General features: G+C 47.8%; 1 protein-coding gene across 4 annotated transcripts in view; it reads left to right on the top strand.

The window, feature by feature from the left end:
• Positions 1 to 18,422, top strand: part of ITPR1 (inositol 1,4,5-trisphosphate receptor type 1) — a gene marked incomplete at its 5' end in the record, with an annotated part of 159,646 nt that overhangs the window by 122,967 nt on the left and 18,257 nt on the right. For all 4 annotated transcript variants that reach the window (XM_084269793.1, XM_084269792.1, XM_084269791.1 and 1 more), the window contains 11 exons: positions 710 to 820; positions 2,070 to 2,165; positions 2,882 to 3,004; positions 3,953 to 4,057; positions 4,877 to 5,069; positions 8,659 to 8,781; positions 10,964 to 11,139; positions 12,325 to 12,489; positions 14,021 to 14,216; positions 15,791 to 15,892; positions 17,554 to 17,693. In XM_084269793.1, the coding sequence (XP_084125919.1) occupies positions 710 to 820; positions 2,070 to 2,165; positions 2,882 to 3,004; positions 3,953 to 4,057; positions 4,877 to 5,069; positions 8,659 to 8,781; positions 10,964 to 11,139; positions 12,325 to 12,489; positions 14,021 to 14,216; positions 15,791 to 15,892; positions 17,554 to 17,693 (1,530 nt within the window). The remainder of the gene's footprint in view (positions 1 to 709; positions 821 to 2,069; positions 2,166 to 2,881; positions 3,005 to 3,952; positions 4,058 to 4,876; positions 5,070 to 8,658; positions 8,782 to 10,963; positions 11,140 to 12,324; positions 12,490 to 14,020; positions 14,217 to 15,790; positions 15,893 to 17,553; positions 17,694 to 18,422) is intronic.

The raw sequence follows: 18,422 nt of genomic DNA, 5'->3' as shown, positions 1-18,422 counted from the left end.
TCTATGGCATTGACTCGCCAAAGAACGCTTCTCCCATTGGGCCAGCGTGACCTGTGTGCTCCACCCTTCTAACAGGCAAATCTCTGCACTTACAAACAGTACTTAGACCTCAGTTCACATCTGAGAGGTTCTCTCTGGTGTCTGGATCGGGTGGAACAGCAGCCTTTAAGTATAGGTATGGATCTCCACAGTGGAGCTGGACGGCAGAGCAGGGCTCTGGATTTGGAAGGCAGGAAGCTATAGTTGGTTTGTACATTTTAGTTATAGGCCAGTCTAAAAGCAAGGTTAAAAGGTAAGCAATAAGGTTATGGAAATTCACTGCCTTTGGGTAGGCAGGACTGAGGTAGGTGTTGATTGGCACGTGTAAAATAAAGAAAATTCTTCCTAATCTTAGCTAAACAGTGTTCTTCCTCAGTTATGTGTTCAGGCTGGACGCTTTGGCATGGCAGTGCTTCCTTTATCAACTCTGTTACCTCCTGCTTCCTGAGGCTGGGTGGTTTCAGGAGGATGTGCTATGGCTGAAGATAGGAGAAGCTTGAAACAAAATGCCTTAATCTCTTGTTATTCCACTGGCAGGAGCTTTCTATTTGGTTATCCATCTCAAACAGCTTATGGGGTGATGGAAGAGGTGACTCTTCTGGCTGGGTCCCTAGCCTAGGCTGTGTTTTTAGTGTAGACAATTAGCAAAGTTTGAATTTTCTTTGGCCAGAACTGCATTGCTACTCACGAGTCCAACGGCATCGACATCATCACAGCATTAATTCTCAATGATATCAACCCGCTGGGCAAGAAGAGGATGGACCTCGTGCTGGAACTGAAGGCAAGTGACTCTTTAGTGTGTTCCCCTTTCACAGTAGGATGAAGCACACATTTTATTGTTGGAATGATGTGGGTGTTTATTATATCCCAATATTCATAAGTGCTGAAGAATTCTGTGCATCAGCGAGCTGGAGGCAGTGCCCAAAGACTGTCGCAGGGATTTCATCTTTTAAATGACAACGTGGAGCCACCAGTTTTTAGACCCTGACAGTCAGGATCAGCTGAGGAATCCTAAAATAATTTCCCCTTAAAAATTTAAAGCCAGTGGAAGCTTCTCTGTTGTTGGTGAGCTTTTACATGTACAACAGAAGGGAGAATCCTCATGCCACATCTAGTTGTGCAATACTTTATTGCCGGTGTTTAATCGCTTGATGTTTAATCATCAAGAAATTTTTAGGGCTGTTTATATTAATGCTGGAGTAATTAGCCCTGGTGCTGGTTTCAGAATGCACTAGCAGGTTGTCTTCTAGCAGCAGCATTCACAGAGTGCTCCTGCTTCAGCATATGTTTGAGATCTCTCTCCTCTCTGGCTGCCCAGCCTCTCCTGCAGCACAGTGTCTGGCTGTTTTCCGTTGCCGACTCGCACCGTTATTATGGGTAATGTGGGTTTTTTATTATTCTAAATAAAAAATGCTTTTAGGCTCAATTAGCATTATACTTCAAAATTAAATACTTTTATTGGTTTTTATTGTCAGACATGATGGATTTTAATCTTAATTGCTCGTATTAAAGTAGTCTGGTGCCTTGTGGTAGCTTCCCATTTCCTCCCTCCGCTCCTTGGCGCGAGCGGGTCGCAGAGTCATTTTCGGCTAAAAGCAGTGAAGCACGTCTGTGTCTTCAGCCTTGGCTGTCCTTTGATTTAATCAACAGCCTTTTGGAGTTTGAGAGCTTGTAGCAATGCTGCAGTGGTTTGGAAACAGGGCAAGATAATACACACAGGCTTGAAACCTCAGCGATTGAAACACCGGCACCTTAACTTGGGTTAATGTGACGTCCCCCAGCAAGTAGGGTTTGGGAGATAAGCTGATGGAAATACCACTAAGCTGTTTATCTCTGTAATTAGAGGAGAGGGAGCGCTCAGTGAGGCTGATGGAGCCCTGCAGTAGGCTGGCTGGGTTCTGCCTTGCTCAGGCCTTGTGTTGTAGAACCCTGACACCTCAAGCCGTCCTGGGCAGCAGGGCTGGCTCGAGCTGGGGACCTGCCGGTTGGGACTCCTGGCTGTGACTGCCATTGGTTTTCCTTCCCTTCAGAACAACGCTTCAAAGCTTCTCTTGGCGATCATGGAGAGCAGGCACGACAGCGAGAACGCGGAGAGGATCCTCTACAACATGAGGCCCAAAGAACTGGTGAGTCCCTGGGTCGCTCCTGTCAAGCTAGCCACGGCAGCAGCACTGGTCGCAGCACTGGGGAGACTGGGCTGGCTGTGTCTGCCCCAGACATGCTGCAAGAGGTCTGTGAGCAGATCAGTGGCAACTGGAAGACCTTTCCCAGAGTTGGTTGGATGAGTGCATTATCCACAGGGGACGGGCCTGTCTAGGTCCTGGTCAGCACGAGTGGGAAGCCACGCTGAATGCTACAGAGGAGGCACGAGCATCCCGCGTGTGAGGCAGGGAGGAGCATGGCATGGTCCTGTAGAAGTCACTTGCACAAGAGGCAGAGAGAGAAACAGAAAGTTCTTGTGACATAAAAGCAGCCCAGCAGCCTGCAGCAGGTGTGTGGGCTGGTTAGTGCAAACACAGCCAGGAGAGTCAGAGTACAGCTGGAAGCACTGCCGACTTCTCTCAGTGCACGTAGCTGAGGTGGAGGCCAGAGGTCAGAATGTGATGCAGTGTGGGGCAAGGGTGGCCAGATTATATTGCCTAGAGAGAAATCTGAAGGTTAGTTTCTTGTGTCAATGAGCTGGGCTGAAGGAGCTGAGGTCAGGTCTCGTGTTTCACCCTGGGTGCTGACCTTCCTTTTGAATGCCAATGCTCAGCTCCCTTTCCCCTCTGTAAGAGTGCCACATGTATACTGGCCTTGATGGACTTCGTGAGCTGTCTCTTTGTTGGCCCTGTCTCTTTAGGTGGAAGTGATAAAGAAGGCTTATCTGCAGGGAGAAGTAGAATTTGAGGATGGAGAGAATGGGGAAGATCTTGCAGCATCTCCGAGGAACGTGGGACACAATATTTACATACTGGCTCACCAGGTAGGGTTTCACCAAGTATCACAAGAGGTCTGCTTTACCCTGAGATTGTTGTCACAGCTTCCCTCTGAGACAAACTCAGCGTGTTCTCTTTTTGTCAGAGCAAGTTCTAATCCTTAAAGAATCAGAAAAGAAAATTCTATCAGAAAATTCTTGGTGTTTTCTTCTATACTGGGCAGCAGGCAGGCTCCTGACCAAGTTCCTGAAGACACATGATTCCAGTTCTTGGCAGTACTGGGGAGAAATACATTGTTTTTCAGCTGTATCAAAGGTTACTTTATGCTCTCAAAGAAATCCTACTCACCCCTCAAACCGCACACAGAAACACCACTCTGCTCTTAGGCTTCTCAGCACCTTCTCTGTGTTGGAGCCAGCTCATTGTGTTGATGCAGTGTGGTGTTTGAAAGGTAAAAGACCAAGGGGGTGGGGAATTAATATCCAGATCTAGTTAAAATGCTCCATATATCGCTCTGCTAGAGACTTCTCCTTCCTTCAGTGCCTGAGAAGAAAACCCATGGCTGTGCTGTCAGATGAATTCAGAGCATCCAGAAGCCTTTTTGGAGCAGCATCTGCTTGTCAGTTGACGCAGATTTTTTCCCCTTCCATCCCTGCCTTAGATATCTGTGTGATTAGCACACCTTGGGATTGGGGTGGGTGTAGAAGGAGAGGCCAAACGTCAATATTCAGAAGTTTCCCCCAGTCAGGCAGAGGATGGGGAGAAGAGGAGCACAGCACCGATATTACAGAAACTACATCTTTGAATCATTCTGACTTGCTCCCAAAATAGAGCTGCAGGGTGTCTGGTTGGAATAGAACAAGCCTTCTGTCAACTTTGCCCTTTCTTAGCAGCTGACTGCATACTATCTCGGTTTTTTATGCCAAAAGTCAGAAATTTAATATCATAGAGAGACATCTGGTGTCTCCCACTCCCTTTGCATTCCTTTATTTTAGTTGGCTCGTCACAACAAAGAGCTGCAGAACATGCTGAAGCCGGGAGGTCAGATAGAGGGAGACGAGGCTCTGGAGTTTTACGCCAAGCACACGGCACAGATTGAGGTACAGGGAAGCTGGTGGCTGCTGGGAGGTGGTGGTGGAAGTGGGGTGGGGGGGGGAATATTCTGCTGTGGGAAGAGCTGCTTGGAAGAGGCCCGGTGAAGTTGAGCACCGGTTACATTCTGTGTGGTGCTTTGATTGAACTGACTACCTGTGTGTGGACTGTCATCTTTGACATAAAGATATATATGGCCTTATTTTTTTATTTCACTGGTTGACAGCCGCTGGGGGGGAGCTATTTTTGAGCTGTCATGTGTGGGCTTTAAGACGGAGCTGAGCAGAGCTCTCTTGGCAGGAGGAAGTGTAACTTCGCTTCTGTTACATTTTGGCCGGTGCTATTGCTGAATCCATGAAGTTAGTGGTAGCTTGTGCCATTCTTTCTGTATTCAAGTGACAGTTTGGCCTGATGCACAACTGAAGGTGCTCTTTAAAGGTAAAGCATGCACAAATACAGGGAGTTGGCAGAACTCTCTAATAATGGGAGTAATAAAATTCCTCAGACATGCCTGTGCCATGTGTAGCTAAAATTTGGCAAGATTCTTCAAGCTGATGGCTCTGAAATCCCCAGCACAGCTTTGGGGAGGGATTCCTGGGGCCACTCAGAGATCCCACCTCAGCACAGTGTTGCCAGGGTAAGACCACAGCATAGGAATTATCAGTCTTGGAGCTAAACGTAGGCCTGTCTCTGTCCAGTTGCTGTTCTATGGAAATGTGTCCAAGGTTCTACATGTAGCTGGTTCAGAAGGAGGGGGAAAGGACAAACAAGCTGAGAAATAAAAGCATGTTAAAACTAGGAGGGACTCTAATCAGGCTGCTGTTCAGATTGTCAGGTCAGACCGGACCATGGAGCAAATCGTCTTCCCTGTGCCCAGTATATGTGAGTTCCTCACGAAGGAGTCCAAGCTGCGGATATATTACACCACAGAGAGGGATGAACAAGGCAGCAAGATCAACGACTTCTTCATGAAATCAGAAGACCTCTTCAATGAGATGAACTGGCAAAAGAAGCTGCGAGGTAGGTTGGCTGTGCGGTTGTGTGGAGCGTTACCAGCAGAGCACTGAGGTCGGGCTCTCGGAGTTTGAGACGTTGACTGGGGAGCAGATAGTTCCCTGGTGTGGTGGCAACCTTGATAATTGTTTGGAAGAGTCTGCTCCTCTGCATGGCAGCACCACGCTGCAGCGAAGCCGAGCTTAAAGCAAGAGCAATATGGACCAACTGGAGGGGATCCAGGGGGGAGCCGCAAGAAGGATCACAGGTCGGCTTTTTTTAAGATCCAACAGGAAGGAACACATTTGTGGAGGCTTAGCTGAAATGAGAAGGCATTTGGTGGCAGGGAGAGATGGAGAGGACCCAGCTGAAGGAAGCAGTGGTCCTTTGCCTGTGCTGGGAACATGAAGCAGTTCCCCTGCGTTGCAAGGAGTAAGGCTGGGTAACGCTGCAGGGACTCAGGGCATCTCCAGCAGTGGAGGTATTTAAGAACAGGCTTAAACGTGTGTTTTCCACTAATAGTAAAAGGAGAAATCGTCCTTTCTTTGGGCAAGGAATAGGCTGGCAGATGGGCTGATTAAGTCCCTTCCAGCCCTGTGATGCTAAAATCTCTGAGAGCATTTTCAAGCTCTGCTTTTCCCTCGGAGGTTCCCGCTGGCAGCTAGGAAAACTTTTTTAAGATTGTATTTTAATCCATACAGTGCCACCACTTCCCCCAGTCAACTTTCTAACTAGTTTGTTTAATTTAATCTATTTTTTTCATTGATTTGTTGTTTTGCTGAAGGGGAAATGTTGCCCTGGAAGCTCAGCTTCAGTGGGCAGCAATGAGTGGTGAGAATTTACCAACAGTGACCCTCTGAAATGTGAGAGATAAAGCAGTTATTTCCTGCTTCAGTCAGCTTCTGCCATCTGATAGCACTGTTCTTCCCCAGCTCAACTCCAGTTGCTGGTGCAAGAGCACAGACTGGTCCAGAGCCGATGTGTGAGTGGGCTTGTGCCCGGTGCCGTGGACACCGAAACCTGCCCCAGGCATTCCATGCCAGCACGGGTAGCAGAGGTTTTCCCCTGACAGAGAGCTTGCTGGTACTCAGCCAGCATTGCCCATTGTAGGAAGAAATCAGGAGACAAGGGAGAGACCTTTAGACCTTCCTCATTGTGAAAAGTACTTTTCATGAAGTGATTTCCCTTGTCATGACCTCTGGTGACAGCATTTCACCCTCACCGTGGCCTCTGAGAGCAGCCCTGGCTCTTCCCAGTTTGTCTGTAGGATGTATACATGCAGTTTGCACTCCAGCTGATGTGTTGCACGTCTGGTAATGGAAATCCAACATTTGGTTCAGATGATTGGGATGTCTGTGGATATATATTATTAGACCTCCTAAGAGAAAAAAGAATTGTAATATCTCAAATGACCCGTCAGGTACTGACTGGATTGTCTGGAGCTTGCTCAGCTCTGCTGAGCTGTTTCTCAGGTGTGTGAGTGCTGCACAGAGCAGAGCCATTTCCAGAGAGCAGCGGATGGGTTCTTCTGGCAGCCTCAACATCCCCATCAACCTGCTTCCTAAAATGAATCCGAAGACCTGTATGAGAATATGGGAGTATTTGGCATCCTAAACAGCTGGGCAACTTTGTCCTTTACAGCATCCATATGTTCTGTTACCCTTTGAGGCTGCCTCCAGGCAAGCTGTGAGACATCCATCATTAACAACAGAAGACAAATTAGTCAAAATCCACCTGTGGAAGTGGAGAACATTTATCTTTTCCTTCAAGAAGCTGGAATCCTTTAGTCTGATCCCTAATCCTCTGGGCTTGTTCAGCCTCTGGGTGATACTCTGTGTTTATTCAGCCATTCCTCATGTTTTGGGTACAGGTTTGTGTGCTGGAGACATGACTGGCAGCGCTCGGTGTGCCGCTCGCCGTTGAGTCAAACCCAGGAAGGGCTTCTCTTTAAATACCCATGTGCTTCCCCTTTCAGCTCACAGTGCTAGCACATAGCCTGGGCACTGTTAAGCCTCCTAAGGTCTTCACAAAGAATTAAAACAAGCCAGGCAGGAGTGCTACACCGGGCTGATGGTCTGTGCCCATCCCCAAGGGCAGGAGCTTCATAGCCATCCTTCACACAGCGACTCCCTGCAAATTCATTCAACCTGCTTGCAAATCCTTCCTGTAAGATGAAATCAAGAACAGAAATGATACAGAGGTCTGTGTATCCTGTATTCAAAACATTGCTGCATCACATTTCAGTGAGGCTTAACATGTGCCTGGCTAATTAGGTGTAAGGAGGGCTGTATTCTTAGGGTGACAGGGTACCTTTCTGTGGTCCTTTGCTTTGCATTCAGCTGTTTGCTGCATTCACTTTTTATGCACCTTTCAGCTCAGTGTAATGAGGCATTGTATAGTTCTTTGAACCCAACTTTTTTTGCTTGGGATGCTAGAAGAGGTAATTTGCTCAAGAGGGATGCTGGCTAACAGGAGGCTGGGGCTTGCAGTGGTTGATAATTTACTCCTTAGCCTGAGTTTGTGTTTTCATCTTCTCCTGAAACTTCACTGTGAGCTTCTTGTGCCTTCCCCTCCGATATCCAACACGTTACCCATGCCCAAGAGCAACAGGCATTAGTTCATTCCCTTCTTTGAGACCATTTTAAGTAAGGTTTGGTTTGGTTTGTTTTTTCTCTCTCTAGCTTTCAGGAGTGTGTAACTGGCTGTACAGTGAGCTGCAGGAATTACAACCAGGGGGCTTTGCCTCCATGCAGGGGGAGTTGCTGGAAGGCAGCTCCTTAGCTGTCTGTCTCATCTTCTGCTCTGCAGCCACTCCAGAAAATGCATGTTTGCAGTGCCTCTTGATTCAAGCTGTGGAGACCAACAAATAAATTAGAAATCCTTTTGAGAAAGTATTTTCTGTGCACTGTTCTGACTTGGAAGAGCACAGCCACATAACTGTGTGCTCAGCTCTGTGTGGATGCACTCCTGGCCATGGCCCACAGGTTGGGGGGGAGTGTTATTCTGGGGCTGTGTCAGGCTGGGACCAGCAGAGTTGTGCTCCAGGCTTGGCAGCTGAAGGTTTTAGCTTTATTGCTGCCTCACCATGCTGTGTTTTGTGTCCCAGCTGCCCACCTTGCACTGTCCTCACTGTGTTATTTCCTGGCTTGCTGCTGCAGAAGAGAAGCTTGAAGGTGGGCAGCACCTCACGTGGGTGGGCTGCTGGCAGCAGCATGGGGCTGAATCTCACCCTTCATAACGTGCACAACTCTTCTTCCTCCTAAGTGCTCCTTGTGCTGCCCCAAACACAAAGTGTAGTATCAGGAGAAAGCTGAAGTCCTTGTCCTCTGGCATTTCTGACTCTGGTTGCTACTACATCAATTAATGTTTGAAAATACCTTCCCTTTTAATGTGAGCCCTTTGTCTTGAAACCATCAAGGAAACTGGGAGTACCCCAAAGAGAGAGAGTAATCAAATAAACTTCAGAACAAGCCGTGACTGTTACTGCTGTTGATGCTGGGCTTTTGGGCAAACTGAAAATAAACCAAGTTTTGATGGAGATTAATTTTCTTATCCAGAGCTTTTATTTGTTTTTCCAAATGCTCCATTAAAAAGAATTATTTTCCTCTTTTTTCAGCTCAGCCTTTCCTGTACTGGTGTGCTCGGAACATGTCCTTCTGGAGCAGCATTTCCTTTAACCTGGCTGTCCTTATGAACCTGCTCGTGGCATTTTTCTACCCGTTCAAAGGAATTCGAGGAGGTACCAATACTTAATCAAAAATAAGTGAACAGATAAGATATAATGAGCCAAATTCTGCCCCTAACTTGTGTCTCTGCATCCCTGTTTGCTTCAGTGGGGACAGCAGAACAGAAATTGCCTCGATTTAAATTGTGCTGCTGTTAGGAGTTGCTTCTTCTTGAGGCATTTGTAAGGAGAACACAGAGTTGTGATTTTTCCTAAGGGGAAAAAATTATCAGAGACGGACACCCACCTTTAATTACTTGACTGTTCTACTTTGGTTTAAAGTTCTGTAATTAAGTATTGAACTAAAAAAAAAATGGGAAACGCTGATTTGTTTCATCCTTGAGCTTGTGTTTTGCTAACACTGCTTCCCATAACACTGTGGCAGTCACACAGCACTTCAGGGTGCCCCCGAGCGCTGGGGTTGGGTGAGCGAACTGAGCCCCTGCCTTGGCAGGGGAGGGGTAGGGGGGTGAAGTGACCTGCCTCATACCATTTGAGGTGGGTGGAGGGTGCAGGAGAGCCCCTCTCCCCTCTGCTGCTCCCTCTACTTGGAGGCCCTTACCCCTATGAGTGCTTAGAGCAGGGGTGGCCCTCGGGAGCGAGGAGCAGCGTGCCAGCCGTGCCCTCCAGCTCAGCTTGGGAGGTTACTTTATCAGGTCACATTTTGATAAAATCTTTTCCTCTACTAGTTACAATCAGAAATGTCACAGCAATAAATACACAGGTGGTTTATATTTAGCTTTTTTAAAAATCAGACCCTTTGGGGGGAGTTGTCAGTGTCTTGAGCTGCTCAGACACAGTGAACTGAGCCGCTGATCTGCATCTGACTAGCAGAAGCTGTAAAACTTCTGACTTGGTGACCAGAAACAAAACCAGATTCCTGGAACTGGGTACTGGAACAGTGAGGATTGCAGAGAGGGGCAGAGCTTCCTACCCACCACCCCCCACCCCAGTTACACATGCCTCCCACCAGCAGTCAGGGCACTCCACGTGCTCGCAGCAAGGCTGTGATGGTGGGTTGGGTGGGACACTTGGTGAGCTTCACCTGCCACGGGCAAAAAGAGTGTGTGGTTTGCTCCTGGTGTCTCTGTCCCTGAGGAGGAGAGAGGAGCCTGTGCCCTGAGCCCCACTCTTTCCAGGTGCCATTATGGCCTGTGCCATGGCTCTGTGCTCCTCGTGCTGCTGTCTGTGGTGTCAGGCCTTGTGCTGTTTGACAGCTCGAGTAGCGGCGGCTGCGTCACTCCGGGATCCCAAACCCCCTCCAGACACTGGAAACATCTGTTCAACTTTACGCTTATTAAGCTTTAATTTCCATCTATCCTCTGCTGTCTTTATTAATCTACAGTGATTTGGAACAAAATTAAATGGCTGCTTGTGGTAGTCAGATCAGAGTAGCATTTCCTACCTCTGAGTTTGGGGAAGGGGAGAGGGGAAGCCCTCAGCCTTGCCAACAAGACATGACAGTATGTACTTGTAGAAGGGCTGCAGAGTGCTCTGAGATTCCAGGGGGGACACAACATGTGTTCTTGCCTTTTTGTCTGTTGAGGTACCAGCAGTTGCTTGAAGGAAAGCAGGGGTTTTTTAATGTCAGTTTTAAGCAAAAGAGGTCCTTTCTATTCCACGTAAACCCGGGGTAAATGGTCTTTTCAGCTGAGTATCTGTTACGGCTCTGTCAGAGGGGTGTATTTTTAGCAACGCGGGCTGATGTTATGTAAGCAGACAGTCTCATGGGACAGTCTAAATACAACCAGAAATAGCAAAAGATGACAAAAACCGGTACAAGGTTTTGGACCAAAAGCACTAGAGGAGAATCTGCTGTGCATCTGGACCTGGAGGAGAGGGGTGCCTGTCCTCGCCCCCCATCCAGAGCCCCGACAGAACGCATGAGCTGAACGCCTCTCCTTTCCAGCAGCCGAGGTGTATAAGTCATGAAGGCTAAAATGAAGAATCCTACAACACTGCTGCTTATCATTTACATAATGCTTTAGTAACGAGTTTGTAATTAACATCTGCTGAAGGCATCAGGCTCAGGTGTTTCACTTACCCCTTTGACATCGGTAGCGTCTGCACACGAGGCTTAACGATGCTCCACCAAAGAGAAGATAAAATGGCCTTTATTTGACTAGTTTGGTTCTGGTTTGGTTTAATCAAAGTGTTGAAACAGGTGTGCTTGGTTTTGTTCTCCTCTTCACCACAGGTACACTGGAGCCCCACCTGTCAGGGCTGCTCTGGACAGCGATGCTGATCTCTCTGGCCATCGTCATAGCTCTTCCCAAGCCCCACGGCATCCGAGCCTTAATCGCATCGACAATACTGCGACTGATATTTTCAGTTGGCTTGCAACCTACTTTATTTCTTCTGGGAGCATTCAATGTAAGTATTGAGTGGCCCTTCTTGAAGCTCTCTTGCATCACACATGAGTTTCTTACCTGCCCCTGAAGGTGACAGGCAGACCCAGCCTGGCGTGTTGTGGTGGAACTGGTGCGAGGAGTAACTCCCTTTGGACTGTTTCTAGTGGCTTAATGCTGGTTCCCCAGGCTGGACCCCCCTCCAGTTTCACTCAGCTTTGTCACAGCCCAGTAACAGCTCCCACCCCAGCCAAAAACACAGGGAGAAGTCTCTGTGACCCCAAAGTACCCAGTTACTGGTTCAACCCCATCTCCCTGATTAAGATTCACTAAACAATGTGTTTCCCCAGCACCTGTGTGCAACCCACCTGCCAGCCAAAAGCTGCCACAGAGCAGTTTTCACTGTGGTAATGTGTGGACTGAGCGTGTAAGCTGAGCCTCCAGAGAACTTCACGAACGCTCAAACCCGGATACTTGTGGTCTCTTGTGGCAAGCGAGCCAGAAGGGTTTCTCTCTAAGTCAGCAGGAGCTGTGCAAAGATGTGTGTCCTCAAAGTCTTTGCTTTTGTTACCAAGTGCCTGGCTCCCAAGTGCATCATTTAATTAGTGCTCCTTGTCTTCAGAATCCAGCGCCGAGTGCTGCAGAGCCCGAGCTGCTTCCAGAGGGTGGGCAGTGGTGGTGGTAACTGTAGGGTTTAGCAGGTTCCAGCTAAGGGGAAGGCAGCTTTCTTTTGGCTGGTGCTAGACAGGAGGATTTATCCAGGTGTATGATTCAGAGGGAATTGCAGGGGAAACCTGGAGCACCTTGTGAGCAAGCAGCAGGGAGTGTTTCGGAAGCATCAGGGATACTCTGGGCTTGGGGAGATGTTCCACTGCAGAAAGTGCCTGCTCAGAACAGGGGGTCGGGGGGATTATGAAGGATTACCTCTCGTGCCAAGGAGTGGTTTTACTTTCTTTAAATCTTAGTCATGATGTCTTCTGATGAAGAGCTGGAGCCAGGAGTCAGCGTGCATGGTGTATTGGACATGTGTGGTTTTAGTTTCAGCACAGCTGAGCCAGCGAGCCAAAAACACATCAGAAAGCAGGGTTTGCTTGGTGTGGGGCAGACAACTCAGCATAGTTGTTGAGAGCATCATGGAGCCAGGTTATGCTTCTTTTTTTTTCCCTGGAAGCCAAATGTTCTAACTAATCTATGGTTAATCTTTCCCTAGGTTTGCAATAAAATCATTTTCCTGATGAGCTTTGTGGGCAACTGTGGAACCTTCACTAGAGGATACAAGGCAATGATCATGGATGTAGAGTTTCTTTATCACCTGCTGTACCTTCTGATCTGTGCTCTGGGGCTCTTCGTACACGAGTTCTTTTACAGCCTGTTGGTAGGTATTTGCTTTGCCCTCAGAATGTTTTGCTCTGTGCTTGTGAAGTCCCATCTCAGGCAGATCGAGATGTGTCACCCTCCCCATGCTTTCTGTTTTACTGCTGGGAAGTGTCTGTGCAGGCGCCCTGAGAACTGCACGCCGGAGATGTTGCTCGGGAGGAGTTATGGTGGGGGGGTACAGGACTCCTGCCACATCTCTTCTGACTCGTATGGACAAGTGGAGACCTCCCCGTTCTTCTCAAGAACAGAATACAAGACAAGTGTAAGGTTAAAGTTAGTTATAGTTGCTCCCTACAGTACCTCTGTGTGCTGTTGCAGTGAAGGTATTTAGTGTTCCCCTCTGTGTTTCTCCTCCAGCTTCTAAGGTACAGATTTTCTAGGTTAGATGTGTTGCTTGTGACCCTGTGCTCACATCCAGGAGGATAAAACACTTTAAAATGTCATTATTCCAAGAAATGCAAATACCTGGTGAAGGTTTAAGCTTTCTTAAGGTCATATAAACTCTTACTTGAGGGTGGGGAGGGGGAAACCACTGAAAAATGTAGATAGAAATGTGAGCTGAGCAGTAGGTGCTTCTGGAGCTCCCATGCTATGAGTAAGAGGCACATGCTCTTTAGAGTAGTTTACTCCATTGTTGTCAGTCGCTATAGGATAGCATGTCCCAGACTCCAGACCTCGTGCAACTGGCACAGATGCCTGGAGTACGAGGTTTCTTCTTTATGGGGTGGTACTCATCTTGCACAGCGCTTACTAGAATGAGCACTGAAGGAGTAAATCTAGTATTGGTGGAGAAAATGTGTCACTTGTAAAGCAGACTCTTAAATCCTGCTCAGAACACTCTATTTTTGTCCCTTTGATGCTTGTGACATCCTCTGGTAACTGAGTTGGTTATTTTCTGCGTTCACATAGGTCCAGTTTAACAAATAGGCGTTGTCATTGCGAGCCAGCGTAGCCAGCACCCTGCCTGTCACAGGCCCAGAGGGAGCAGTGACAGAGGAATTTAAACACAGAATTTGGGCAGAAATAATGCTGGTTTAATTATATGCTCAATGAACCAAGACTGAAAGGAAATAGCTAGCTGTGCTTTGCAGAGAGCTGGTGTGCCATGTGATGGGGCGGGTAACGCTACGGCAAAGACGCAGCACTGGATGCTGGTGTGTTTGAAGCACACGCTGTGTGTCTGGTCCCTAAGCAAGGCCACCTGCCCTCACACCAGGCAGGGGCTCCTTCCCAGGCTGCTGCTCTGGGCTGGAGCCCGTGGAGTACAGATGAAGAGGAGGGTAGAGCTGCCTCCATTCTTTGTGTTTCAAAGTGCACGGCACACGCTGGGACAGTGGGGCGAGGGACCCCATCTCCCTCGCCTCCTGCTGTGTTTTTCTTTGCCAGTAAGTTAAATTTCAGGTAAACACAGAAGGGAATATCAAAATGCTCCTTAAGGCGTGGAGCTGGCACTGTGAACCTGCTGCCCCAATGTGTGACATGGTACAACGTGTGACAAACAACCTTTGCCGTTGTCTCTTGTCCTCCAGCTCTTTGACCTGGTGTACCGCGAAGAGACCCTGCTCAACGTCATCAAGAGCGTCACTCGCAACGGGCGCTCCATCATCCTGACCGCCGTCCTCGCGCTCATCTTGGTCTACCTGTTCTCCATCGTGGGGTACCTCTTCTTCAAAGACGACTTTATCCTGGAAGTAGACAAGCTCCCCAACGAAACGCTGCTGCCAGGTGACTCATTTTGACAGTGTGCACGGAAGGGAGTAACGGGTTGTGTTCCCTGGGCCACGCTGAGTCTCTTCCACCTTTTACAGGACATACTCAGTATCTCATTGGGTTGGCAATTTCTGTCTTACAAAAGACACTATTTAAATAGAAAGTTTTATATAGTTTTTTTTTAAACAAACTGACTGGAGCAAACAGACACCCCAGTATTTTTGCAAAACACCGTAACCTGCTGCAGCACAAAGAAGGGATGGGGGGGAGGAGGAGAACCCCTGGAGATAGCACTTAGCTGCTTCTGCACACAGTTGAGCTCTCCCCCCTTGCTGTTGGCTACAGCCGTTGAGATTGAGCTCTCCCCCCTCGCTGTTGGCTAAAACAGTTGAGATTATCTAATTCAGCTACACCTACTCCCTCCCCCAGTTGAATTACCAGCAGACTTTAGGGAGGCTATGGCAGAGAAGGCTCTGTGCTGGGAGGATTCAGGGCTGCCTTGGTTTGCCAGATACCTAACATTGGATGGTGACAGAGGGCTTTAGTCTCAACATAACAAAAATTAGTGTTTTATGTGAAAGAACAGCCTGAATGTAAGTGAAGGGCATCAAAGAGGCACTCATGGGAAGTCGAGGTTTAGCGCTCGAACTGTGGTTTACTCACAGTTTTTATGGGCTGTATTAAGCCTCCCTCAGATACTTGCTGGAGTTCACACTCCACAGCAGTCGTCTCTGGGCTGCCCTTAGGTTGCTTGCTCTTACAGTTAAAATTTAGGTTGGGTTGGGTTTTTTGCATCAAGCAACTCAGTGGGTGGGGATCGCAGCAACGGAAGGCGTTAGAGGAGAGGTTTGGGTTTTGCCTCAGCTTTTTCCTCTGACACCTAAGCCATTCTCACAAGAGATACTGGACATTCCCACTATTTTATCTAACTTTACTGCCAACCCTGGGAGAGACCCAAACCTCACTGACTCTGTCATTGCATGCAGCTAGAGAAATGCTAAAGAATTCCTGCTGTGTGGCAGGAGGTTTGGTTTGATCCTGGCACAGAAAGGCACATTCCAAGGCACCTTGAATGTCTGCTGTGCACTAGGACATAGAGTTTTCCCAATGGCTTCGATTACTCGCTCTGCTTTGGAGAGAGTGGTGAGGGGCTGGAACAGGCTGCCCAGAGAGAGGGTGGATGTCCCATCCCTGGGGGTGTTCAAGGCCAGGTTGGATGGGGCCCTGGGCAACCTTATGTAGCTCCAGGCCTGGAGGTTGGTGTCCCTGCCTGTGGCAGGGGGTTGGAGCTCTGTGATCCTTGGGGTCCCTTCCAACCCAGACCAGTCTGTGATTCTCTGATTCTGATGCAAAAGAAACACACAGCTTTGGTCTTTAATTCATAGAAATCTGGAGGGGGTTATGTTTTGATTAAAAATCATTGAATGTGTGTATCAAAGTGCCATGCCCTTCTAAACTCAGGGATAATATACCATTCTAAATCTGCCTAGTAATTGCATGATGAATATTATGGGGTGCCTTAAGAAGTAATCTTGCAAAACATCCAAAATGTTAAACTTCCCATTGGATTCATCACCTTCTCCTTTCAGATCGCACAGAACCAGGTGAGACCATGACTGGAGAGTTCCTCTATTCAGACGTGTGCAAAGCAGGCAGCAGCGAGAACTGTTCTTCTATCATCCCTTCAGACCGTGAGTATCTGCTCTTCAGGTCGTCACTCACACCCTGAGTTGTCACAGTTTCTAGTTAAGCACCTTAAATTTAAAGAGTCATTAAAAGAAATAATAACAACACCCTGTGTAATGAATTGGGGAGCGGAGCATCGAGCAGGGTGACTTGGGAAAGGGTGAACTTAGGCCAGCAGCGTTAATATTTGTTATATGGCCTGATTAAACTAGAGAAACAAAGAGCCAAATCATCCTTGGATGAAACACTGTCAGGCTCTTTCATTTTCTACCTTATCAATTTGAGAAGGAAGTGATGCAGTTTACCTCCTTGCAAAGTTTATTATTTTAAAACATTAGGCTATTAAATGGGATCTCAGGGATAATGCCCTGTGAAATACACAGCAGAGCATCATTTATTGTCAGCGTTATTCTATCTAGCTAACTAAGGAAACTGCTTTTAATATCGTGGCAGGAAGTACTCAATGGATTAAGTAGGGAGGGTAGGTTTGAGGGGGGGGTTGAGATCAAAAAAGTGCATGTGAGATATTACTTGCAGCCTAATCACCAGCCTCAGATTGGGTATTGAAATATTTCAGGTTTATTTTCTAGAAAATGTGATTTACTTCTCTGAGATTTATGATGCTGGCTGCAGGAGCCAGACAGAGCACTGCTGCTCCTCGTAGGAGTGGAGCTCCTATGGTCAAATGTTTCAGAGGTCAATAATGGCCACAAGCCTGTGCTCACAAGAGGAGGTGGCTGGTTTACTCCAGTATCTTCTTTGATGAACTCGGATTCAGCAGCAATACAAGGATAGCTGCTTTGTTCAGCTCTGGGAGGACCGTGCTGCTTTCTCTGGCTGCAGAGAGGAGAGCTCCAGAGGTGGTTTTATATCATTAAATAATCAACCCAGTATCAGGGTCTGATGTGGGCTGGGATCTTAATGATGACCAAATCCTTGGCTGTTTCTCTACTGTCTTGGGCTGTGGCTGTTTCTGGAGTACAGGGGGATTTTGGGCCCTTCTAGGGCTTGTCCATGGGAGGATCCGTTCATGAGTGGGTTTTTGTGGCGAAACCAAAGTCATGAGACTTTTGGGTACGGGGAGAGTATATGAGATGCAGTAATTAATTCTAGCAGTTCTGAAACAGTGAAGTTGGAGGCTTCAGCCAAATGGAGAGAGGGTCAAAAAAAGTGTGTTACTTTTTCAGTGAAAGGCTGTTTCCACAAGCAGTGATATTTTAGCCATTTGAGAAATCCAAGTCGAAGTTGCCATTTTGAGTGCAGCCCAAAGGCTGTGCAATCTGTCAGGCACCAAGGGAGAGTGTAAGAGGCAACACTTTGTCCTCTGAGCTGTCAAAAAGCTATGATGCTGTATAAACAGGCATCTGGTGATCTGAGCTGTGCATGCTAACAGAAATGGAAAGAGATACTTAACCAAGTCAAAAACAGCAGTTCAAGAGCAAAAGAAAGCTCTGCTGGGAGGGGAGAGGAGGGCAGGACAGAGCCAGAGCAGAGACCCCACTCCGATGGTCGGCTCTTTGAGAGAGCTGAGGAGGTTTGTGATGCTGGCTGGGAACCCACTGGGTTTTTCCAAAGGGGTAGAAAGCATAACCAGCAAGGGATGGAGAGAATTATTTAAACCCATCTTCTTGCCTTTGAAACGTGTCTTTGCTTGCTGTGTTAATAGAACTGATTGCTGAAGAAATGGAGGAAGAGAATAAAGAGCATACGTGCGAGACGCTGCTGATGTGCATTGTTACTGTACTGAGTCACGGGCTCCGGAGTGGGGGTGGAGTAGGTGATGTGCTCAGGAAACCATCCAAAGAGGTAAATTATCGCTGAATGGGGGAGGAAGAGTGATAACTCTGTAGGGCTGGGGATCTTCTGCTGGGGAAAATGTGTATCTTCTCCCTTTAAACAGAGAGAGGACGCATCGCAACTAGAAGGGGCTGCGCTTTCTCTGTGATACAGTTCAATCTGTAGTATCAAATCAAGCAGCAGACAGTTCAAACCAGCTTCTACCCATCTTTTTTTTAGGGCTTTTTTTAGCTCGAGGGCTGTCCAGAATGGGGCCCGAAAGAACAGGAATGGTGTAGCAACAGTCTGCTGGGAGTTCGGGAGTTTCAGCTAGTGAAGGAGCAGGATGGAAATGCAGTGGTAGCTGGTACCATGCTAGTGGCATGAGTCAACCTGGGGAGTGTCACTAGGGAAAGGCAAGATGAGCAAGCCAGGGAATGGATGAAAAGACAGGGACAAAGGTGGGGTTGGAGCTGGGACTGTGGGAATGGAGCATGGATGGATGGATACTGTATGGAGCCATCTTCAGAGAGCCAGGACCAGTCAAAGCAGCAGGAATTTGTCATAATACCCAAAGCTGCCCATCCAGGTGTTGTGTTAGCTGGCTGTGCCTGTTTGAGTCCCAGACTGTCCCCTCTCTGCTCGTTCCCCAAAACCACATTAGTGGCCAGAGGAGCAGCCTTGGTCAGAGCAAATACCTGTCTGCATTGTCTGCAACTTCAAAGTGTTTTCTAATACTTAGCCTTAGTTTTCAGCTTC

Source organism: Gallinula chloropus (genome assembly GCF_964237585.1).
Source record: "Gallinula chloropus genome assembly, chromosome: 12".
NCBI lineage: Eukaryota > Metazoa > Chordata > Aves > Gruiformes > Rallidae > Gallinula > Gallinula chloropus.
This window is presented reverse-complemented; position numbering and strand designations above follow the sequence as displayed.